Source organism: Sinocyclocheilus grahami, unplaced genomic scaffold (assembly GCF_001515645.1).
Source record: "Sinocyclocheilus grahami isolate Dianchi unplaced genomic scaffold, SAMN03320097.WGS_v1.1 scaffold85.1, whole genome shotgun sequence".
Lineage (NCBI taxonomy): Eukaryota > Metazoa > Chordata > Actinopteri > Cypriniformes > Cyprinidae > Sinocyclocheilus > Sinocyclocheilus grahami.
Genome location: NW_015505264.1, coordinates 1585603 through 1607394, shown reverse-complemented (window position 1 = coordinate 1607394; position 21792 = coordinate 1585603). Strand labels below are relative to the sequence as shown.

Here is a 21792-nt window from a genome sequence, read left to right as displayed (position 1 = left end):
TTTATAGTTTAATATTTGGAATTAGTATTTTCCATTTTAATTTTATTTTTATCATTTTATTAGTTTAGTATGTTGATATAGTTTGTGTAAAATTTTGTGCTGTCAAACGATTTATCGCATCCAAAATAAGTTTTTGCATACATAATATATGTATATATTTACATTCATATAACTTATATATACATATTTAATATATAAACATAACATTTGTCTTAAATATATATGCATGCGTGTATTTATATATACACAGTACACACGCATATTATGTTAACAAATACATATTTTGGATGCGATTAATCGTTTGACAGCACTAGTAAATTTTTATTTTAGTTTTAGTAAATCAAGTTAACTACAACCAGCTGTAATATGTTTTTTATATTTTATTTAGATATAAATGTGATATTGACAAACTATTTTTATTAAATTATTCTAAATATTTTACAATACAATTTTTCTTCAGATTAATCTAAATTCTCAATTTAATTCTTTAATAAAATGTAGTGCTTTCTGAATTTCTATATTTATTTTAATTAGTATACTGTATATTAGTGATCATGATTATTATTTTTTTCTTTTTTTTCATGGGGGGAGGGGTGCTTAATTGTCATGAAAATAATGTCAGAATGCTAAAAATCTACAAATATCATTTCTTATTTCTTTGTCCCATGTCTCATTCATAAGTTTCATGGGATTCACCCTGATGGGTTGGTACACAATCCCTGATAGTGACCACATGAGATGTTAATTAAGTTATAGGAAAGAACTAGGTTATTTAAAGCTGGCAGGCCTTGAATGAAAGTGTGGCATACAGTAGCTGTTTCAGTGATGACGTGGAATGGCTGCAAAGTTTCTTTATGTCGCAGAAGGTCATGTTATGTGAGTGTTGACGTGATTGATCTCTAAAGGTTAGTGGTGATGGGTGAAAATTGTGGCTGGTCCTCTGTTCACTGGCATGTCGCGGCGCATGTTTATAGCAGTTATTGGCCTGCTTCCAGCAGAGTGAAACCTTAACCCCTGTCTCCTACCCTGGGGAGGCTGCTGGAGCAGAGGGGATTTGGTGTGAACTGCTGTTGGTTTCTTTGAGTCTTGTTGAACTGTGGGAGTATTACGACTTAATTTCCTTTACACTTTGAAGATATAGATCTAGACCAGCATGTCTTTGTGTATCAGGATGCAGAGACGCTAGAGGTGGAGACCAAGCGGTTTGAAGACCTAGAGTTTCAACAGCTGGAACGAGAGAGTCGTCAGGATGAGGAGAAAGAGACTCAGACCCATCATATTCTCAGGGAGATCGCAGAACACCAGAGGAGCACCGTCACACGGAAGGTGAGTTTCCTGTTGGTGCCTTCAAGTCATCCTGGCAAGTTCTTATGAGTAAGAACTTTGTGCATTTAAATGATTTGATGGACGGAAAGAGAAAAGGCTTTTATAAGGCTTATATAAAGACCAAATTAACCAATACTACACTCTTAAAAATAATGGTGCTTCAAACGGTTCTTCAAGTGATGCCATAGAAGAACCATTTTTGGTTCCACAAAGAACCATTCAGTCAAAGATTATTTAAAGAACCATCTCTTTCTTACCTTTTTGTAATCTGAAGAACCTTCTTTCGCCACAAAGAACCTTTTGTGAAACAGAAAGGTTCTTCAGATGTTGAAGGTTCTTTATGGAACCATTTAGACAAAAAGGTTCTTCTATGGCATCATGAAGCACCTTTATTTTTGAGAGTGTAGTTAGCTTCTACAGTGTTTTTCTATTTGGCTCGTCTCCAAAGTTGAGGCTCAAAGTAAATCTGTAAATATGATAATTCCAACACATTAATATGTGTGACACCTTTAGGAGAGGCTGCTGGCCCTGAAGAAACAGTACACCCAGATTTCCCAGCAGGCTCAGAGGGACAAAGACAACTTTGTGAAGGAAAAGAACAATCTTCAGATGATGCTGCGGCGGGTATGTCTGTGTAATATTACTAGAAATCCATGCTACACTGCCTTTTTTGCACCCTTTATTGAAAGTAGTTATTAGTGCTTCTGAATCATGACAGACTTTCTCGTTTTTTTCCAGGAAAAGGAGAATCTTGTCAGCTTGGAGAAGAAATATTCTGAGCTCACTGGGGCATTGGGTTTCCCTGTCAGTCCCATCAGTATGAAGGAGGTACGTCTGACAGGATTGTGTGTTCTATGTGAATAGAGCAAACCTTCTCTTGGACTGCACATGTGTTTTGGGCACGAGTACTTCAACCATGTGTGGCTGCCCCAAAAGGTTACTATAACACCATGAATGGATCTACAGTAAATAAGGAAGTATTCACTGTGATCGCTTTTCACCCATGCCCTCATCACGACTCTTGCAACCTGGAAATCTTTAGTTGCAGAGGGTTGTTTGTGTTTCCTCACCGTGGAAACAGGGTCTTTTCCCCTGTATTCCAGGATTGCTTCCAGTTGGCTGACGTGTGTCCACCTCATAGTGAATTTTGCCATGCCCACAAAACCCTGTCTCCACTTCCTGCTGACCTCCTGATGTTTTCTTCTCTTCTTTCCTCTCTGACTATCAAAAATGCTGAGGTAACGCACTAGCAGTGTGCATGCAAGATAATGTATGTTGCTTGTCTGCTGCTTTCCAAAATACCTCCTAACATGCCGCCTCCTCTGGTAGTTAAGTTTCTAATGCTCTTAAAATAACCTCTAATTATTTACTCTTTTACTGGTTTATCAGTGCTTCAAATTCCTTGGAGGTTTTTGTTTAGATTGCTTCAACATTAACTGAATTATTTATTTATTTCATTAAAAAATTAACTTTTATTTTTATTTTACTAATTTATCTGTTATTTATTTGTTGTAAATGTAATTTTTAATTTCATTACATTTGTAATATTTTTTTTAGTATTTAATGATTCACGTTTTTTTTATTAAAAACAATTTTAATCTTTTTTTAATTTAATTTAATTTTAAAATGTATTCATTTATTTATCTTTCCCAAATTTGTGATTAATCTGTTATTAATATGCTTGTCATTAATCATTTTAACCTACTTGAATGTATGTTTTTTTTCCTATTCACCCCTCTTCCCCCCCATTTTCCGAATGGTTTGTTCCAGGGCTATGTTACAGTCAATGAGATCAATGAACTGTACTGTCAGCTGGGGGTAGATCCCACCCCAGCCCCCCTCCCCACCCAAGCCCATTCCTCTCCTGACGCCCCTGCCACAGGGACTGACCCCAGCCCTGAACCCAGTCCTGCGGAGAGCACTGCCCTGCCAGGAGAGGGTGAGGTGTGTGATCAGGATGGTTTATGTGTGTTAGGAATTAGTTTGGATTTAGTGTGCACACGCCAAGTATTGTAAAGTGAGTAAAGGTCATCATGTTACATGGTCACTGTGGGATTTCAAGGTATTTGTATTGTGTGAATTATTTATTATTTGATTCCCTTTCTCTGATTCTTTTTAAATTAAAGGGGTCATATACACACAAATATAATAATGTTAATAATAATAATTATTATTATTTATTTTAATTATATTTAATTTATTAAATTTCCTTACTAGGGAAATCAAATAATCTCTTAGATTTGTTTTCAATTAGATGTCATATTATTCTACTATATAATAATAATACTATATATAATATTCAAAATTATTATTAATTAAATATATTACTAATAATATAATAATTTATAAAAATTAATTTTTAATTTTTTTGTAAATTTTTATAAATTAATATTGATTATATTATTATAATTTTATTCAGTTTCTCTTAGATTTTTTTTTATTTAAGAGGTCATATCATACTGATATATAATAATAATAATATTGTTGTTGTTAGTTATCATTATTTGTCCAGATTCATAATTTTGCCCTTTTAGCGTAAAACATCAAAGCAAATTAATTTTTTTTTTATGATGTGTCCCCTTTAAGCAAACTATAGCCCACCTTCTTCTCGCATCCTTATTTTCGGATTTTCTCTTTTCCAAAGCACTCTTCCTGTCCACTGTCGTCCTCCATCCCTTCTTCCTCTTTCACTGCATGTTCTCGTCCCAATTCTAAACCTCCCTCTGTGCACTGGCCTGAAGACATGGTCACCTTCCTCAACCCTTCTCCTCCTCCTCCTCCTCTACCTGCCAAAAAACAGCGCTGTCACAGACAGGTAAACCTTGCGAGTATGTATGTATGAGTGCAATTATTAGAGACATTTCTTACCTTTAACCTTCTGTTCCTCAGCATTTCCGCACCCTAGAAGAAAGGAAGCGGTACGGTAAGGGAGGCGGAGCTCATTTGAGTGACACTCTTCCTCGGAAGAAGACCCAGACCACCATAACCCCACAGTTCACCTGTGCCACACTTGGTCGTAACATACCCTCTAAAGTAAGAATACATTATAAGTTTACATATTTAGAAGTCACTCATTTGCATTATTATTTATTGCATTTATATAGAATTTGTTATAGTCTTAAATGTACAGTTGCCAAAAACATCCTGTTCAATGCCAAGGACCAAATAAATAAAATATGGTCATGATAAACTAGATATGCACTGGATGATTTTTTTTACTATGTATTCACTATTTTGTTTGCATTTATTAAATTTGACCTAAATCTGTGATTGTCAAGATGATATTACTCATAATAAAAATATATATTTTTTAATAATTAAAAAATATTAAATATTATTTGGCCCTTATGTTTCCCAAAGACTATCCGGTTTTGTAATAGCTTATGTAGTAACTTTTAAGTTCCTGGCATACTTTACAATGTTTTATTAAATGTATATCTGTAAATGTTGCTGTTTATTATTATTTTGAATTGTTTTGGTGAATTGAAGTAAAATTAATTATAAATAATTGTTCCTTGTTCATTTAGTTGAAGTTCAAATCTGAAAATATTTTACTCATTTGCGCAAATATTATCTTCTTGGTTAATACAATATAATATAATATAACAAAAAAATGGAAAGCATCCAGATATTTGTAACTATACACTACTGTAGATTTTTTTATTTTTATTAATACATTTAATTAGCAAGGATGCTTTAAATTATTCAAGTGACAAAGACATTTATAATTTTACATTTATAATTTTCAAAAAACATCCTCCTAAACTCAAATTTTTTGAATGATACTGTATGTATGAAGTAAAAACTCACTCTAACATCACCCCCTGTGTTTAGTCCCATCCCCCTTTAGCTCAAAGCTCCAGCTGTGGGAGTGTGTTGAATCGAGCCCTTGCCATCTCCCCTAAAGAGACGCACATGGATACGCACCGCCTGCACAAGGGTAGGGCTCTCCACCTCAAACACACTGTTTAAAATATACAGTGTTATGTTGCATTACATCATAAATCACACATCAAAAGTGATGCTTTATAAGTCAAACGTTACCTAATCTTGAATTACTTTCTCTATCCTGCAGGCAAATCTAAGAAAGGTACAGTAGTCTGCCTACAGTAGTCTCGATTGCCTGTTATATAATTTCTATTCAAATAATGTCAAAGTCTCTTACCCTGTCCTCTCTGGTGAAAAATGTCCTCCTTTGGGAGACATTCATTGCCTTGGTCATTGGCTGATATCAACCCAACTCTCATTGCTTTTAATGTGTCTGGTCTCACTGAAATGGAGAAACCTGTAGCGTTTCTTCAATTTCATGCACTGTTTGACTCACCAGGGCCTTTTATGGGTCTTATTAGACAAGGTTGAATCTTGTATGAAATAAAGCTGCTATTTTATACACATTACAAAGGCATGAGATGGTTTGTTTCATACAATGGTGTGATGTTATTCTAGTAATTCAGTCCTGCATGATGAGGTCTGTCTGTAGTCATTTGTTTTTGTTTTATTTCTATTCATAGACTTTAAGGTGCCCCTATTATGCCATTTCCAATATTGCCTTTTATGCAGTGTGTAATGTAGCTGTATGTGAATGTAAACGATCTGCAAAGTTGTAAAGCTGAAAGTGCACGATAGATAAAGTTAGCGTCTCCCAAAATAAAGAATCGACTCTGTACAGCTGAAATGAGTCGTTAGTAATTCTAATCCCACTTCCGTGACGGCTACACATCACGGGGTAACACATTTGCATAATGCGTGCCTATGTTCTATGTTGGCCGGCTGTGAACAACTTGACCCCGCCCACAAACACGTCATTCTACTGACGACTGCTTCTTTAATCTCGGGAAGTTCGACGCGAGATTTACAAAACACTTGCTGTTGAAAGATGGATCAGTATCCTGTTTATTTGGACAAGCTGCTCCACTGAATCACAACCTGTAAGTATGATAATAGATGTTTATATTTTCTATAGTGCATTCAAAATACAGAACTATTGAAATAGGCGTATCGTTTCCGACCCCGCTGTATGCCGTAGACCAATCACAACAGACTAGGCCATCTGACCAATCAGAGCATAGCAGGCTCACGGAAAGGAGGGGTTTAGAGAGACTGAATCTTTGAACTGCTTCGAAACAAATCATTTGAGAATCGCTGGAAAACGAGGTGATATTAAATGCTTATTTTGAGAAAACGAAAGCGTTTTTTGACCTTGCGTGCATGTAATCCTATTGTAGGAGACTCCCGAAACAATATTAGGAACCGTAAAAATGGCATAATAGGGGCACTTTAATTATTATGTCACACTGCTGTTTATGGTCTAGAGCAGTGTTTCCCAACCTTTTTTTAGTCGCGGCACCCTTTGGAAATTTTATTTTACAGTGGGGTAATTTTGGTGCAGTAGCACGAGATAGCTTGATTTCAAACTTTGAATTTAATAAAAAATGACAAGTAAGCAGTCAGTAATAAAATAAGAACAAATAAAGAAATTAATAATGATAGCACAAATAAAAAATAACGACAGGCCTTCGAATTAAATAAATTGCTTTTTAGTTTTTCAGGTAGGTCTAACAGTAGGGTTAAGATATTTAAAAAAAAATTTTTTTTTTTTTTACCAATTATCCAAATAATGTTTAGTCCTAGTAAGCTATTATTATCAGAACACGTGAGCATAACAGAGCGGTTAGCAGATCAATGAATAAGAGGGCAGCGTTACCAGAGTTGCCCATTTACCACCCCATGCTACAACACAGTAGGGCTATTGCAGACAGAAACGATACTGTATTACATCGATGTTTCCTGTCGGCTCAATGTTTGAGTGGACTTTGCTGTTCCGATTCGCATGAACGGTATACGAGTGGAGCGAATGAGCGGAGCACACACGCCCATAGAGCAGGATAATACGCAGAGTGTCACACCACGTGAAAGTGAAACCTAAGCGGTGAACTAATTTTCGGCAGCCGAAAATTCAGTGCATCTCTAATTATTGGCGACATCAGAAATGGATATTATATAATAGTTGCTTTTTTTGAACATTTTAGCAATTTAAAAATATTAAAAAAAAATTTTTTTTACACGGCACCCCTGCTCTCGACAGACTGCACCCCGGTTGGGAAACACTGGTCTAGAGACACACTGGTCACGACACATCCCTGACAGAAAGCTGCTGCTGCGTTATATTGACATATTGACACAAATTTCAAATGATTTTCAACGGTCCCTTTGTCGCGTCCAGTGTACTAGACAGACTTTAGCTGTTGCGGCGCAGACACGGTGTTACCTATCGAGAAGAAACAAAGCAACCTCGGCGTCCGATCGCAGGCCTTCCGCTCCTTGAGTTCTCTCCATTGCTGGAAAGCTGATTCGATATTTACACGGGTCATACTTCTTGCCTTAAGCCTTTGTTTGTTCCGCAGACGTTTTCCACTTTTGTTTTTTTTGTTTTTTATCTGCCATCTCTATCTTTCTGTCTCTCGGCTCGGCTAATGTCCGTCCTGTGCACTGAACTCTCTCTCCTCCACATCATGAGTAGACATGCCCCTTACTGCTGATTAGCTACAAGTTTGTTTTGCTCTTCGGCCAGAATCAGTTTTCTAAAGCGTTTTTGAAAAATCACTTACCCCACCTTTAAGGCTCTGGATCACCAAAACAAGCCAATCAAGACCAATTAAAGTGAGTCTCCTTATAAGGACTTGATGTCCTCCAATAGGAAGCGTTTGTTCCATCTGGGTGGAAACTTTCAGCATTTATTTATTTGTTTTGTGAAGATAGTGGAAGAATTTTGGGATGATGAAGGACAGGAAATGCTTCCATTCTATTTTTCAAACAAATATCTGACCTGGTGGGTTTATTTGTGAACTTTTTCTTTTTAATTCCCCAGCTTTGATTGTTAAATCACTAAAGCTTTTTTGAATATGTGCGCATTATGAGTTTACTGTTGTAGAGGAAAAGCTTGACTATTGTCGGATGGTTTATTTGAAGGTCCCTTGGGTCGGATCATCAGAGAGGCGGGTCTCTGCTGTTTCTCGATGTGGTTGATGTTATCAAGGTTGTAGTGGAGTCAAGTCTCATAACCTCTGAGTTAATTCTAGCTGTACTAGTTGTTCTAGCTACAAGTTAAACAGTGTATCTTCAGGAGACAGCATCTTAATCGATATTAAGCACAAATATCATTTGTTCTGGACTTGTAGCTGAAGAAGGGCATCATTAGGGGCTTGGGATCAATCTATGAATCGGAGTAAGGTATTTTCTTACATACACTGCCATTCAAAAGTTTGGGGTCAGTAAGATTTCGTGTTTTTGATCAATTTTTATGCTCACCTAAGCTACATTTATTTGATCAAAAATACAGGAAAATAGTGAAATTATTAGAATTGTAAATGTTTAAACTTTTTATTTTAATAGATTTTAAAATGTAATTTATTCCTGTTATAGCAACGCTGAATTTTCTGCATCATTACTCCTGTCTTCAGTGTCAGAATGATGGAAATCATTCTAATAGGATAATTTGGTGCTCATGAAACATTTCTTATTATCATTATTGATAGCATTTTTGTGGAAACTGTGATGCAACTCTGACAAATATAAAATTCAAAAGAACAGCATTTATTTGAAATATAAACTTTTGTAATATTATAAATGTCCTTACTGTCACTTTCGATCAATTTAATGTATCCTTGTTGAATAAAAGTATTAATTTCTTTTAAAAAAATCTTACCCCAAACTTTTGAACAGTAGTGTGTGTTGTCAGGACATTATTGCACGGTGGTTGGTCTTTGTGAGCACAGTAAAGGGCCCCAGGGTGCCCCGGGCAGCGCCTGGCCAGAGGAAACTGAGCTGGGCAGCAGGAATGGAGAATCTGCTCCTGGGAGTGATGCTGCACTCTCAGGTAAAGCTGAGATAGCCCTAAAAACAGGAAGGATAAGTCATGTGGTGTTATTTCATAGTGTTCATTATTGCTAAATTCATGTTTTCTTTGACATGTTTCTCAGGGCACAGTCAGCAGCACATTGGCGAGGAGCACCGAACGCGGTTGAGTGACCTCAGTGGCCACGCATCCTCACAAACCAACGTCTACCTAGACTCTTTTGGTTACCAAGATAACGGCCGTGCCTTTGATACGCTGAGTGTGGACAGCTCAGACAGTATGGAAACCAGCATTTCTGCCTGTTCGCCCGACAACGTCTCCAGGTGAGGGAGGTTTTTTTTTTTTCTGTCTTCTGTCTGTGTCTGACAAACCTTTGTTTGGCCTCTGGGGATTTTTGGAAAAGCTATTTATATAGTGTGTATATATAAACTTCCTTTAGAAGTTTCAGTATGGTTTTTTTTTTTTAATTTTAAGAATTTTGTTTCGGGAAAAAGCTCTAATCATCAAAATTAAAACAAAAAAACTTTTGAAATGTTTTAATTTACATGTAATGTATCTAGAATATATGAATGTTTCACTTTTTGAAATAAGTTACAAAAATAAATATTTTTTTTATTTTTTACTTTTTCATGATATTCTAATTTTTTTTATATATTTATATTTATATTTGTGTGTAATTATTTTTTTTTTAATGCTGTCCTATTGAATTCTTTATTAATCAAATAATCTAAATAAAAATCGCTTTCTACAAAAATATTAAGCTGCACAACATTTTCCAAAACTGATAATAAGAACCGTTTCTTTAGTACCAAATCTGCATATTTTTGATCAAGTAAACGCAGCCTTGTTGAGCCTAAGTGACTGCTTTCAAAAACATTTTACCGACCCCAAACATCTGAATGGTGGTTTCAGTTTAAATGTAATTTATAAATAAAAAAAATATAAAGAGTATTTATATTATATAAAAACAGTAGAAATCCATTGTATGTCCCCACTTAGATTCAGACTGTAGTGTTTCTCTCCAGATCTACAGATGGATCGTATAAACCCATGACACATACCATGTCTTTGTAATTTAAAACATTTCCACAGCTCCTATTGTAGTTCAAGCCAAGCGTTCTGTCTGGGGTACAATGAATGAAATATTGAGAACAAGGGCAACGTGTGAGGAAAGAATAGAGAGAAAGACAGAGCAACTGAAATCCTGGAACCGTATTTGAATGCTCTGGTGACTGGTCTCATCTAGGTTACCATAAACCTCAAGTCTGTTTGAAAGTGACTAGTTGAAGACCTTAGTGAAAAGACTTTGACAGATGAGACCACATGAGGTCATTACTTGGAGCGATGTGTGTTTATGCTGTATGCATGTGTGTGTGCAGGAGGCAGCAGATCGGCACTTGTGTAATTTGAGTGGTTTGCTTGAATGAGTTCTGAGGGGCCTGAGAAGGACCGTTGGTACCCCCTCCTCTGCTCCGGGTATGGATACACTCAGGTTACAGCAGGAACAGTTAGAGGAAACAGATTCAGGGTTTCTTCCCCTCAGTTTGAATGTAATCAGCCGCAGAGCGCGGGTTCAGGCTGTTCTTGGGTCTTTGTGTGTTATGTTCCACTTCTCTCTACTGGTTCTTTGGGATCTAAATCAGGAATGACCTCTGTTCATCTCCGGCATCACTGGTAAGATACCATAAAGATGAAAGAACTGATTGATGAAGGACATGAGAGGAATACAATGTGTGCAGAGGAATGGAAAAGATGGAAACAAGGTGGCCAGCGGTTATGGTATGGCGATCGGATGGAACAACAAAGAACAAAATCATTTATTTGTTTTATTTATTTTAAATCTGTTATAGACACAATGGAGCAGGTTTGCATGATGGGTTTGATGTTTGCATGATGGGATTGTCTCGATTTGGATTTTGGATCATCTTTGAATTGCATCTTTATTTGTAAATCAACAACAAAGTGTCAAAACAAGCTTTTGTAATCCTGCTATAAGAACTATAAAGTCTTCATCATCATGCATGCAGAGGCATCTTGTTAATGATTGACAGCTGTCCATCACCAGATTCCAAAACAAAACCAGCCGATTTCAGCACATGTTCATAGAAACATCTAGAAAAATCTAATTACTTTGTATGCAAGATTGGCACAGTAATTAGAAATCTGCTCAGGGAATTCTGATTAGTCCTCCGGTTTAATATTTGCATAAGTTGTGATTTGGTCTTTTCTTTCTTCCATCTATCTAACCATCAATAGCGAGCTTGTCAACTCCTAAACAGTTATGTGTTGATTTTTATCTGCATATCTGACAGAAAATTATGCACGCTGATTGTTTGCATTTAATTTATGCAAAAACCAGTTAGGCTTCAACTTTGCTCAGTTCTTTTGTAGTTTGCAAGAACTGTCGTTGCCTTTGTTCATTATCGGTTACTGGAAAGTGTATTATTGGAGGGTATGTTTTGTTTTATGGACAGCTGTTTTGGGAATGCCAGTAATGACAAAAGGGTTTGACGTGGAAGATGATTCCCATATATTCTTTACAGGTGAAGGTTTTAAGGATGATATTGCGGAGCCAAGCAGTGAGGTGAAGGTTTTAGGGGGAAATTTGTTCAGAAAGTTTTACTGAAAGGAGGGGCTGGTCAGATCTATTCCACGTGTTCTTTTTGAAATCTAAATGGAAAGCATCAGACGTCAGACGTCAGACATCTATCTAACCATCAATAGCGAGCTTGTCAACTCCTAAACAGTTATGTGTTGATTTTTATCTGCATATCTGACAGAAAATTATGCACGCTGATTGTTTGCATTTAATTTATGCAAAAACCAGTTAGGCTTCAACTTTGCTCAGTTCTTTTGTAGTTTGCAAGAACTGTCGTTGCCTTTGTTCATTATCGGTTACTGGAAAGTGTATTATTGGAGGGTATGTTTTGTTTTATGGACAGCTGTTTTGGGAATGCCAGTAATGACAAAAGGGTTTGACGTGGAAGATGATTCCCATATATTCTTTACAGGTGAAGGTTTTAAGGATGATATTGCAGAGCCAAGCAGTGAGGTGAAGGTTTTAGGGGGAAATTTGAAGTTTTACTGAAAGGAGGGGCTGGTCAGATCTATTCCACGTGTTCTTTTTGAAATCTAAATGGAAATCATCAGACGTCAGACTGTGGGCCGCACTCTCAAGCTCTCTACGCCTGGACAGTTAATGTGTTCCAGTGCTGACCAGCTTTATTGGTTCCTTCTGTGTTCTCCAGCATATACATACATACATGCCAATGCACATAGGACATGTTTACATTTGCAAGTGTATGCATTCTTCGCACATGCCTAGTTGAGATTTCTTTGGTGTAGAATTCGCTCTGAAAAGTTAAATGTAATGCCTTATCTCATAGGCTATTTTTTTTTCTGCAGCGCCAGCACCTCCAATGTTTCCAAGATCGAGGAGATGGAACATCTTCTCCGGGAGGCTCAGGCAGAGAAGCACCGGCTCTTGGAACACAGGGTAATGAAACGGCCACACAAACCTGCCACTTCTTGCTAGAGCTGACATCAGTTTCACAATCCAGTCTTTCGGCACGCCATAAACCCAAATGAACCCCATTTGGCTTCACGGATCTTAAACCGTGAGCTTGTTTGCTCTGTTAGAAGTTTCTCAGTCAGCCATAAACAGAAACAAATTCGGCTTGGAATGCAGGGACTCTGTGGGAAACGAGTCGGTCTTCCTGTTTCTGATGTCGTTCATGGGAGTTTAGGCTGGAACGGAGAGTACTACTTATGTGCAGCTTTAAAAAGCAACTTGTTTCGGTACAGAACAGTGTCATTTGTATGTGTCTCAGGAGAGAGAGATGGAGAATAAGAGCAGGGCTCTTGAAGAGGAGAGGAGACGGCGAGAAGAGCTAGAAAAACGGCTGCAAGAAGAAACCAGCAGGAGGCAGAAACTCATCGAGAGAGAGGTGAAACTTCGTGAGAAACAGAGAGCACAGGTGAGTTCTGTGCTAAGACATGCATTGCTATTACTCGTATTTAACTTAAAGATTTGAACACATTTTTGTAACTCACCCCATAACATCACAGACATGAGTGAAACCCAAAGCCACATAGCAACATACTAAACCACTCAGAACAGATTATCAACCTCATAACACTAGAAACTACATGGAAACATGTTAAAACACTCAGAACAGATTATCAACCTCATAACACACTAGAAACGACATGGAAACATGTTAAAACACTCAGAACATATTAGCAGCCACATAAGAGCTAACTAAAAAAAATCTAGTTTTAACAAATACTTAATGTCCTATACTGTATGTGACCCTGCCACAGTCTCGTCCCCTCACACGCTACCTACCTGTAAGAAAGGACGACTTCGACCTTCGTGGCCACATCGACTCGGCCGGCCACAACACAGAGACTTGTTACCACGTCTCCATCACAGAGAAAACCTGCAGGGGCTTCCTCATTAAGATGGGCGGCAAAATCAAAACCTGGAAGAAGCGCTGGTTTGTCTTCGACCGTAACCGCAGGACCCTGAGCTACTATGCAGGTGAATTATTTTTATTTGTTTATTTTTTCCTTCACGTATTCACTCCTGAAGTTGGTCGATTGAAATGATATCAGTATTGATTTTTATACTTTTTGTACGGTTTCAGATAAACACGAGGCCAAACTGAAAGGAGTGATTTATTTCCAGGCCATAGAGGAAGTATATTACGACCACTTAAAGAGTGCCCACAAGGTACTTTTCCTCTGCAACTGATAATTATCAATATAATAAAAAAAGTTAAAATAATTAAAATATTTAAGCACAATCATTTTAATATTTAAATGTTCTTTTAATGTCATTTCAAATTTAGCTTAACATTTGATATTTTTGATTTGATAATTTATTGATATTATTAATAACATGTATTTTATGGAACATTTAAAATCATTAATAACAGCTAACATTGACATTTATTATGAAAACTATAAATGGCTAATGTTTTTAAAATAACTTTTAAAATAAAGTCAAGTCTATAATAAGATAATTATTGTTATTTATTATTTAATAAACAAGGATTAAAAATATTTATTAAACTTTTTTTTTTTAATTCAGGGGTGTCCAATCCTACTCCTGGAGGCCCACTGTCCTATAGAGTTCAGCTCCAACCCCATTTAAACACACCTGAACCAGCTAATAAAGGTCTTAAAATATATCCTAGAATCTTCTAGGCAGGTTTGTTGAGGCAAGCTGGAGCTAAACTCTGCAGGACGGTGGCCCTTCAGGGACCGTTTGAATGTTTCAGTGCTGTCCCCTAGAGGCCAAACTGTAATCTTACCCCTCTCTCCTCTCTTTCTCAGAGTCCAAACCCTTCACTTACGTTCAGTGTGAAGACTCATGATCGCATCTACTACATGGTGGCGCCCTCTCCAGAAGCTATGAGAATATGGATGGACGTTATCGTAACGGGGGCAGAGGGATACACTCAGTTCATGATTTAGATGTTGTCTGCCAGCAGAGAAGGAATAATATGTGCAGTGTTTGGACTTAAAAACCACTAGACTTGACCTGCACTCTTTCACATGCTGGTTTCAGTATTGAATCCCCCAAACGCTGAACTGATCTTATTATTTTTGTGTTCGTATCAGTTTTTCAATCTCAATCCACAGTATTGAAGCTTTTCTCTTCGCTGCCTTTATATATATTTTTTTATGCAACATGAGCTTTTGCTTGGCGGCCCAGAAGATGGAATGGAACACACATCCTATTATTTTGTGTGTATGTCGTACGGTATTTCGTCCGTCTGATTGTGTGCAGAGAGAAAGATGTGTTAAATGATATTTAGTGCCAGTGTGCCACGTTGTGTGTGGTCTGTTTGCTACCTTGTGTACAGGGCCTCAGGGACACACACATTATAATATAAACAGCTGTCAGCTGTTCTGCCAAAGATTAAATGCACACTGACCACACGCTATAGAGTTTATGTATAGATGCGTGTGTTGGTGTTTGCCAGTGCCTTCAGTTCTATATTATACTGATATATGCCTTTATACTCCACATTCAGATTAATCAAAGGTGCTATAAGACACGCATTTGTGGCTATTTTAACACTACAGTTATTCGTTACAAAAGTCTCACAACTTCCGAAACACTAAAGCTGCTTGCCGTTCAGGTATTACACAGGATAAAACATCTTCGCTGCCTTTATATATATTTTTTTATGCAACATGAGCTTTTGCTTGGCGGCCCAGAAGATGGAATGGAACACACATCCTATTATTTTGTGTGTATGTCGTACGGTATTTCGTCCGTCTGATTGTGTGCAGAGAGAAAGATGTGTTAAATGATATTTAGTGCCAGTGTGCCACGTTGTGTGTGGTCTGTTTGCTACCTTGTGTACAGGGCCTCAGGGACACACACATTATAATATAAACAGCTGTCAGCTGTTCTGCCAAAGATTAAATGCACACTGACCACACGCTATAGAGTTTATGTATAGATGCGTGTGTTGGTGTTTGCCAGTGCCTTCAGTTCTATATTATACTGATATATGCCTTTATACTCCACATTCAGATTAATCAAACGTGCTATAAGACACGCATTTGTGGCTATTTTAACACTACAGTTATTCGTTACAAAAGTCTCACAACTTCCGAAACACTAAAGCTGCTTGTCGTTCAGGTATTACACAGGATAAAACATACTCTGTTTAGAATTATACTACACAAAGACTAGGTTTTTAGTATGTCTTATAATACTTGATCATTTTATCATCATGCATATGTAACTTTTGCATTTTTATGAACTGTATTCAATGCTTTTGGCCTGTTTTCAGGCTATGATTACTTGTATTTAGTTTGACATCATCAGAAAATGATCATTAAGAAGATAATTAAGCTTCAGTTAAAGCCAGTACTGCAATACAGCATGTACTTAATTTCCTAGTTTGTGTGGTTTTATTAGTTCAAGTCCAATCAGACTGAATTTGAGATGTCATTTCATTACCACCAGCAGGAGGCGACAGCCATGCGGAAAATGTTAGCCATAAGCTTTTATCTGTGAATTAGCCAGTAGTCTGTTTTGAATATTGTTAATACTCATTTGAGACCTATATTTATACTTTTGTTTACCATGCATGCACCTTTATTTTTGCATATGTATGTCGTTTATGATCTCTGTCTACTTGATAAACCTTTGACTATGTCCTGAGAGTATATAGTCGTCCATCTAGACATATTACCTCGTGCCCCGCAGGCAAACAAGACACGCTGGACCGAAATCAATTTAAGGATTTGAGTAATAACAGGGTGGTGAGTAGATTAGTCAGTTTGTTCAGGATTACTGCATAGATTGAGTGTTCTTCCAGGTCTGATTACTTATAAACCCGTTTTGCACTCCAAAGGACGCTAGATAAACAGATGTTCTACAAATTTGAATATTTACATGCGCATAATCATTTAGGCCTAAACGTCCTCCGAGCAGGCGTGTGCGTGAGTATTGAGCCCTGCAGGCCTGCTCTAATTTTTCTTGTACAGCCTTGTTAGGATGTGAATGCTGGGTTTAGGTTGCCTGACATCATCCTTGCTATGATTAATGTCCTATATTTGGTTTTCTTATGTGGGAATGCTGTCCTTTACTTGTCCTTCATTTTGAGCGAATACTGTGTACGCAGGATTGTCCCGTGAGGAGGTGCAAACTCGAGCCAAGCAAATCATTTGTCAGATCCCTTTAAAACCGCACTTTCTAAGGAAGGTGTTTGGGCTGCGGTGTTCCCAATAAAGCATCCTGTTTCCATCTACGTCCTACGTCAATCATGTCCCTCTTTAGTTTCCCCCAATTTCTCCCTCCCGTTGTTTTGGCGAAATTTCTTTCATAGCTCTCCCTGCAATGAGATGTGTGTGGACACACTTTTGTGCACTCGCCTCTGGCGTGATAATAACATTAATGAATTGAACACATTCTAATATATTAGAGGGGGAAGGACCCCATGTTGTCAAGCGTCGACCTGTCTAAGGATAATTGATGCCGGAGAGATTCCCGCTCAAATGCACTTACGCGGTGACGTCTGTCCTCAGAGAATACACATACAGACAGGACATTTTCCTTAGGGTAACTTGATCCCGAGGGAGTTTCCACATGCATTTAGACCCCCGTCTGCAGATTTGCGAATGGCATTAGGCCTCAAAATACACCTCCTTTGTACACAAACATGATGTGTGTCCGAAAAGTGTCCAATGTACGCACACTTCAAAATCTCGGTAGAAGTAGTAGGACATCTGGGTACTTTTCACCTATTTTTCTGCAAACACAAATTTGGACATAAATACTAATTTCACACAGTTTTTTGCCTACTATATTGTGCGTTAATATTCATTTTCGGATACAGAGCTGTACTCGAAATGCATCATGTTTAAAGATTCAATTATCAATTCATTTCTCAGTACTAATGTTGATTTATCTTGCAATCCCAAGTGTTTATCAATTTTTCAGTGTCCGATCAAATGCTGTCTGGAATGAGAATGTCCCTCCCCCAATATCCCACCTATCTCTGACTAGCAATAGCAAGTCATTATTCAGTGTTTTCATGTAAATTATAGCTCAAAGTTAACTTTTTTTAGTTGTAAGTTAACACTAATGTTCACAGCCCAACAAATACCTTTTCAAAGTACACTTCGCATAAACACAGGAGCTCGACACAAGCAAACTAGAAAGTTTCGTCCTCATTCAGTGTCTGTGCTATTTCTCCCCAGAAGTTATTACCAATAAAAATGCTGTTGTACTGGTTTAGAGTTGAGAGTATTCGGTAACCCCCTCCCCTTGCACTTGTCTATCGTCGGTCAGGACAGTGTTGCCACCTTGTGGGCAAATTAATTCGTGCAAAACAATTGAAGGTGCATGTTGCAAGTTGAACGTAAATAACATCTTTGTGCGTACATCACATGTACACATTCACTTAAGATACTTCCTTCATTAACTTCCTGTTTCAAAAGGAAATATGTCAATACAGGATACAACAAAACTGCTCATCAAACCATTTCATGAGGTTTTTGTGGTCAGATACTTGAATCTTGCTAGTTACTTGAATCATAAAACAATTGAATAATACAAACATTCAAAGGTTCTAAACTTCTATTGCCTGCTATTGGAGTTTGTTACCTTTGCAGTAATGCAAGAATGCATGCTGTGTGCAGGGCCGGATTTATTCATAGGCATTCTAGGCACGTGCCTATGTTTGCTCGTCCAGGGGGGCTCAAACACAATGAAGAGATATATATAATATTTTTGTTATACTATGGGCTATCTACAACAGTAAAAAAACCAAAACCCCAGAAGACATTGAGCAAATAAATATAACAAACAATAGGGTAAAAAATGACAAACCATTTCCATGTCTTCCACCTTTTTTATGTAGGCTACGGAAATCACACTTTCTTTCTCCCGTTCTCTCTCACAGACGCACACACAGTGCAGACAGGCTCTCGCGCACACATGTGGAGACGTGAACAGAAACTTCTTGTCAGCGCTGCACGGCAAATTTATCAATAAAATAGTTTCGCAGCTGAAAAGCTACATGACATTTCTCAGTAGCAAGGTTCTTGAAGCAGTTTAACTTAAAGATTCGCTATTAGTAGAGGCTGCTGAGAGACGCATATACGCAGGTATTCACACGCACTTAATCACTATTTCCCTTTCTCTAATAACCGCATTAGACTGCATTAATAACTGCATTAGCCTGCATATCAATGGCGTTATTAGCTCTAAAATGACGTTTTGGAATTTGCAACGGAAGGTTTGGGATGAGGTGCGTAAAAAATGAGTTCAACACACGAAATGTCAAATGTCCTTGAAACAAATCATCTGAACAATGTCTTGATGTGTTGCTGTGACTCCAGGCCGTTAAAATTATTAGAGAAATAATGCACTCCCGAAGTGGTTATGTGGCCACGACGCCGCGCCTATATGGAACGGTCTTTCTCAGTTCTCAAACAAATTAAGAACTACATTCGATTTTCATTGACTGAACGCACGTGCTTATTGCGATAGAAAACACTGTAATGGTTTCCACTGATTAAGAAATATTTTTGTTTGCTTGGGTGGTAATATTAGGCCTATTATAGCCTATTAATAGGGAAGGGGGGCCAAAAATTTGTTTTGCCTATGTCATGAAAAGAGGTAAATCCGGCCCTGGCTGTGTGTGTACAACAAAACCACACACTTGGTAGCATTTGCATACTTATTTGACTATGTTTTGGGCGTCAGGATAGACACTGACAGCTTTGTGAGCTCTTGAATGACATCATTCCTGAGCCTGTGACTTTCACTCAAATCATAAATATTTAATCTGGCTTTTTTAGTTAATGGAAGAAGGCACATTACGCTTTAGCGGGTGAAATTACAGGTTAGAGACTTGCGCTTGGTAATGACTCAATAGTGTCAGAGGCGTCACAGCTGCTGTTTTGTGACTGCCTTGTCTACTAACTTGAGGCAGTTCATCAGCAAGTGAACTTGACCTCAGGCTTTTGTGTGTGAAGCAGCCGTTTCGGGTTTGGGTTTGACTCAGTGGGGGAGGGTCTACGGTTAGTAAATGTACGTGTAGAAGGAGTGTAATTTAGCCCCACCTTTGTTTTTTTGCGTTTTCATGGTGGTCCACATATATGGTGGGGAGCCCAGCTGGTGTCCAGCTGCAGTGTCGGATAAGCATTTCCCTGTCCTGTCCTGTGTGGGACCATGATTGTGTTTGATTGGTGTCTGCTGAGTGGGGCTTTTCTGTAGAGAAAGTGATTAAGCACATACAGGGCCGTCCTTAGCTGACACAAGGCCCAGTGTGAGGTAGGGAGCGGGGCCCCCCTCGGGGTCCAGCTTGGCTCCCTTTGAAATATTGCCCATATTGGACACTATGAGCTAAACAGACAGCTAAACTGATTTGTGTGTGGAAAACACCCTGTCCTTTTATGTTTATAAATACTTCAATACATTTTACAATATAGGCTAATTTATGATAATTTTATGTTAAAATCTTAAACTTCTACTTCCAATCTTAAAGCATCCAGAATTAGAATTAACATTTATACTGTTTTTCAAAGAAAGTGTCACAGTACCTATTGTGGAGCAATATATATAATATTATATTTTTAATATATTTTTTATTTATTATGTAAGATACACAGAAAGATCGACAAACATCGACACCGACCGAGGATGTGAAATTACCTGCGTCTGTTAGAGCTTCATTCCCCAGGTCAGGTCATTAATTTGTGAAAAACAATCAGTTCGCCATGTCTACTGAGGAAAACTATATATTTTTGTCTAATTGTCCCGTCAGCTGTTATGTTTACATGACCGCGTCAGCGTCTATCGTTATAGCATCGCGTTGCTCGTCGGTTGAGCTCGTAAGGTAGTGTTTCAATTTCAAGTAATTTCAACATGTTGGGACTTGTGTTCTTGGTAGTTCGGACTTGGCATGATTGACTCGGGAGTACGAACATCCGAGGATGAGGACGCGCTATTTTCATACTGCAAAAAGATGGAACAGCCTGATAACGTCTTGACATACTTTGATTGATTATCCTCATTGCAATGTATATCCACAAAAAAACAAAATTTAATATAGGCTAAAACACAGTCCTGCCTCTTTTAAACTGTATGAACATAAGAATAGGTCATAGATTTATGACTCCTTGTAACTTTTGTTTCTTGAGATCATGTGACCCTGAGCCTCCATATAAGTGGCAGTGATAGGGAACACAATGCTGACCAATCATGACTGAATTACTGTTCTATGGTTCATTTATATTCATTGAACCGTGACAGGGATCCATCAGTGACCCTACTGAGGGTTCTTCTGTCAAAGGAACATCACATTAATGTCAGCGATGGTGCCTGCAAAGTGACGGTTCAGCACAAATAGGTTAGAGATGAATTGTTTGCCCTTTCTCCTCATAATTTCCTGCCCTTCTCTCTCGCTCTTTCCAGAACGAAGGATTTAACAATGTTAAGTTGACAGGGCAGATGAGGCTAATTGATAGCATATTGATCAGATGGATTTTTCAAATTGATCCTCCTCAGGAGGATCCTCCTCCACTTCACGCTTGACTTCAGAGTGCACTTGAGTGACTGTGGTGTATATTAGCGTCTCACAACACTTTTCACTTGCAAACTGTTGAAAAATGTCACTTTGTTCCTCTTGTTTCAGAGATGGGAGCTCAGACAGGATGAATTATACATGTAAAGTTTTTTATGTGTATTTATTATTGATGCTGATGGAAGCTTGGGAAGAAAAATGGCTGTAAGGAAATGACATCATCCGTTGGTTAGAGATTCTCAGAGTTGGTGTAAAAATGAAGAAATATGAACAACACAGTCCACCAGAAAGTGTTGTTTTCAAATCATGAAACTAAAGAGTAACTAAAGGGTGTGATATTCTCACGAGGTTGCAGCAAATGAAAGAGTGCGAGTGTGAGAAATGAGATTTGAGTCTCCTAAGTGTGTGTGAATTTGCACAAACTCATATTGCACCATTCTCACTCCAATCAATGTCCTCAAAACTCTCCGTCAGCCACGCATACCCCCCGGCCCCACCTCCACCTCTCATTGGATGACCTACTGAGGTTGCCATGGAGATTTGTGTAGT

The 21792-nt window shown here is 37.9% G+C and overlaps 1 protein-coding gene across 3 annotated transcripts in view; it reads left to right on the top strand.

The window, feature by feature from the left end:
• The window catches only part of phldb2b (pleckstrin homology-like domain, family B, member 2b), a 46922-nt gene extending 31575 nt beyond the window's left edge, over window positions 1–15347 (top strand). The window contains exons 12-26 of one of the 3 annotated variants that reach the window (XM_016274205.1): window positions 1171–1326; window positions 1840–1950; window positions 2065–2154; window positions 2430–2564; window positions 3097–3270; window positions 3971–4141; window positions 4216–4359; window positions 5161–5266; window positions 5402–5416; window positions 9306–9504; window positions 12587–12677; window positions 13012–13158; window positions 13505–13724; window positions 13831–13916; window positions 14522–15347. In XM_016274205.1, coding sequence (XP_016129691.1) covers window positions 1171–1326; window positions 1840–1950; window positions 2065–2154; window positions 2430–2564; window positions 3097–3270; window positions 3971–4141; window positions 4216–4359; window positions 5161–5266; window positions 5402–5416; window positions 9306–9504; window positions 12587–12677; window positions 13012–13158; window positions 13505–13724; window positions 13831–13916; window positions 14522–14662 — 1986 coding nt within the window. In that variant the 3' untranslated portion in view covers window positions 14663–15347. The remainder of the gene's footprint in view (window positions 1–1170; window positions 1327–1839; window positions 1951–2064; window positions 2155–2429; window positions 2565–3096; window positions 3271–3970; window positions 4142–4215; window positions 4360–5160; window positions 5267–5401; window positions 5417–9305; window positions 9505–12586; window positions 12678–13011; window positions 13159–13504; window positions 13725–13830; window positions 13917–14521) is intronic. The other 2 variants (XM_016274207.1, XM_016274208.1) reach the window with 2 other exon arrangements.
• The last annotated feature ends 6445 nt before the right edge of the window (window positions 15348–21792 follow it).